The sequence below is a fragment of the Rhinopithecus bieti genome, unplaced genomic scaffold, assembly GCF_001698545.2.
Source record: "Rhinopithecus bieti isolate Rb0 unplaced genomic scaffold, ASM169854v2 scaffold_9899, whole genome shotgun sequence".
Lineage (NCBI taxonomy): Eukaryota > Metazoa > Chordata > Mammalia > Primates > Cercopithecidae > Rhinopithecus > Rhinopithecus bieti.
The window spans coordinates 5650086-5651871 of NW_016806979.1; the positions used below are offsets into that span (position 1 = coordinate 5650086).

Consider the following 1786-nt stretch of genomic DNA (forward strand, 5'->3'; position numbering starts at 1 on the left):
GGAGGCGGAGCTTGCAGTGAGCTGAGATCCGGCCACTGCACTCCAGCCTGGGCGACAGAACGAGACTCCGTCTCAAAAAATAATAATAATAAAATAAATAAATAAATAAAATTAGGCCGGGTGCGGTGGCTCACGCCTGTAATCTCAACACTTTGGGAGGCCGAGGCGGACGGATCACGAGGTCAGGAGATCAAGACCATCCTGGCCAACATGGTGAAACCCTGTCTCTACTAAAAAAAAACTACGAAAATTAGCTGGGCGTGGTGGCGCATGCCCATAATCCTAGCTATTCGGGAGGCTGAGGCAGGAGAATCGCTTGAACCAGAGAGTCAGAGGTTGCAGTGAGCTGAGATCGTGCTACTGTACTCCAGCGTGGGAACAGAGTAAGACTCTGTCTAAAAATATAAATAAATAAATAAATAAATAAATAAAATTAATATTTACAAGTAATTATTGTTATTGAGATTCCATACAGTGTGTATGTTATGAATTATATTTGTAACTTCTCTGAGTCTCTGTTAATTGCAAGTCTGTGTAATCACAACATGTAGGTTGTTGAGAGCTTGGAAGATAAACACACAAGTTCTTGGGCACATGAAGACTGTTTCAGAGCCCTGAAATTACACAAACCTGAGTTTTAAATCCAGCTCTGTCACATCCTAGCTGAATGGCCTTGGGCAAGCAGCTTAACTTTATGAAATCACGTAGGCAAAATCCTTACAAGAGTTGAAACACAGTAAGCCCACAGTACGCTGTGGATAATATCACTCCCAGGTTCTGCTGCCATCATTCGTGGGAAAGTCAATGACTGGGAGGCAGAGGCTGGAAGATCCATTCAGCCCAAGAATTCAAGGCCAGCCTGGGAAACATTGAGAACTTGTTTCTAAAAAAAAATTAGCCCTTTTCTTTGCGGAATCACCATGGCGGCTGGGACCCTGTATACGTATCCTGAAAACTGGAAGGCCTTCAAGGCTCTCATCGCTGCTCAGTACAGCGGGGCTCAGGTCCACGTGCTCTTCGCACCACCCCACTTCTATTTTGGCCAAACCAACCACACCCCTGAATTTCTCCGCAAATTTCCTGCCGGCAAGGTTCCGGCATTTGAGGGTGACGATGGATTCTGTGTGTTTGAGAGCAACGCCATTGCCTACTATGTGAGCAACGAGGAGCTGCGGGGAAGTACTGCAGAGGGAGCAGCCCAGGTGGTGCAGTGGGTGAGCTTTGCTGATTCCGTTATAGTGCCCCCAGCCAGTACCTGGGTATTCCCCACCTTGGGCATCATGCACCACAACAAACAGGCCACTGAGAATGCAAAGGAGGAAGTGAGACGAATTCTGGGGCTGCTGGATGCTCACTTGAAGACGAGGACTTTTCTGGTGGGCGAACGAGTGACATTGGCTGACATCACAGTTGTCTGCACCCTGTTGTGGCTCTATAAGCAGGTCCTAGAGCCTTCTTTCCGCCAGGCCTTTCCCAATACCAACCGCTGGTTCCTCACCTGCATTAATCAGCCCCAGTTCCGGGCTGTCTTGGGGGAAGTGAAGCTGTGTGAGAAGATGGCCCAGTTTGATGCTAAAAAGTTTGCAGAGACCCAGCCTAAAAAAGATACACCACGGAAAGAGAAGGGTTCACGGGAAGAGAAGCAGAAGCCCCAGGCTGAGCTGAAGGAGGAGAAAAAGGCAGCTGCCCCTGCTCCTGAGGAGGAGATGGATGAATGTGAGCAGGCGCTGGCTGCTGAGCCCAAGGCCAAGGACCCCTTCGCTCACTTGCCCAAGAGTACCTTTGT

The 1786-nt window shown here is 48.8% G+C and overlaps 1 protein-coding gene across 1 annotated transcript in view; it reads left to right on the plus strand.

Annotated features, from left to right (window-relative positions):
• Nucleotides 1-903: 903 nt before the first annotated feature.
• The window catches only part of LOC108534274 (elongation factor 1-gamma-like), a 2681-nt gene continuing 1798 nt past the window's right edge, over nucleotides 904-1786 (plus strand). The window contains exon 1 of the mRNA XM_017879558.1: nucleotides 904-1784. Coding sequence (XP_017735047.1) covers nucleotides 921-1784 — 864 coding nt within the window. The 5' untranslated portion in view covers nucleotides 904-920. The remainder of the gene's footprint in view (nucleotides 1785-1786) is intronic.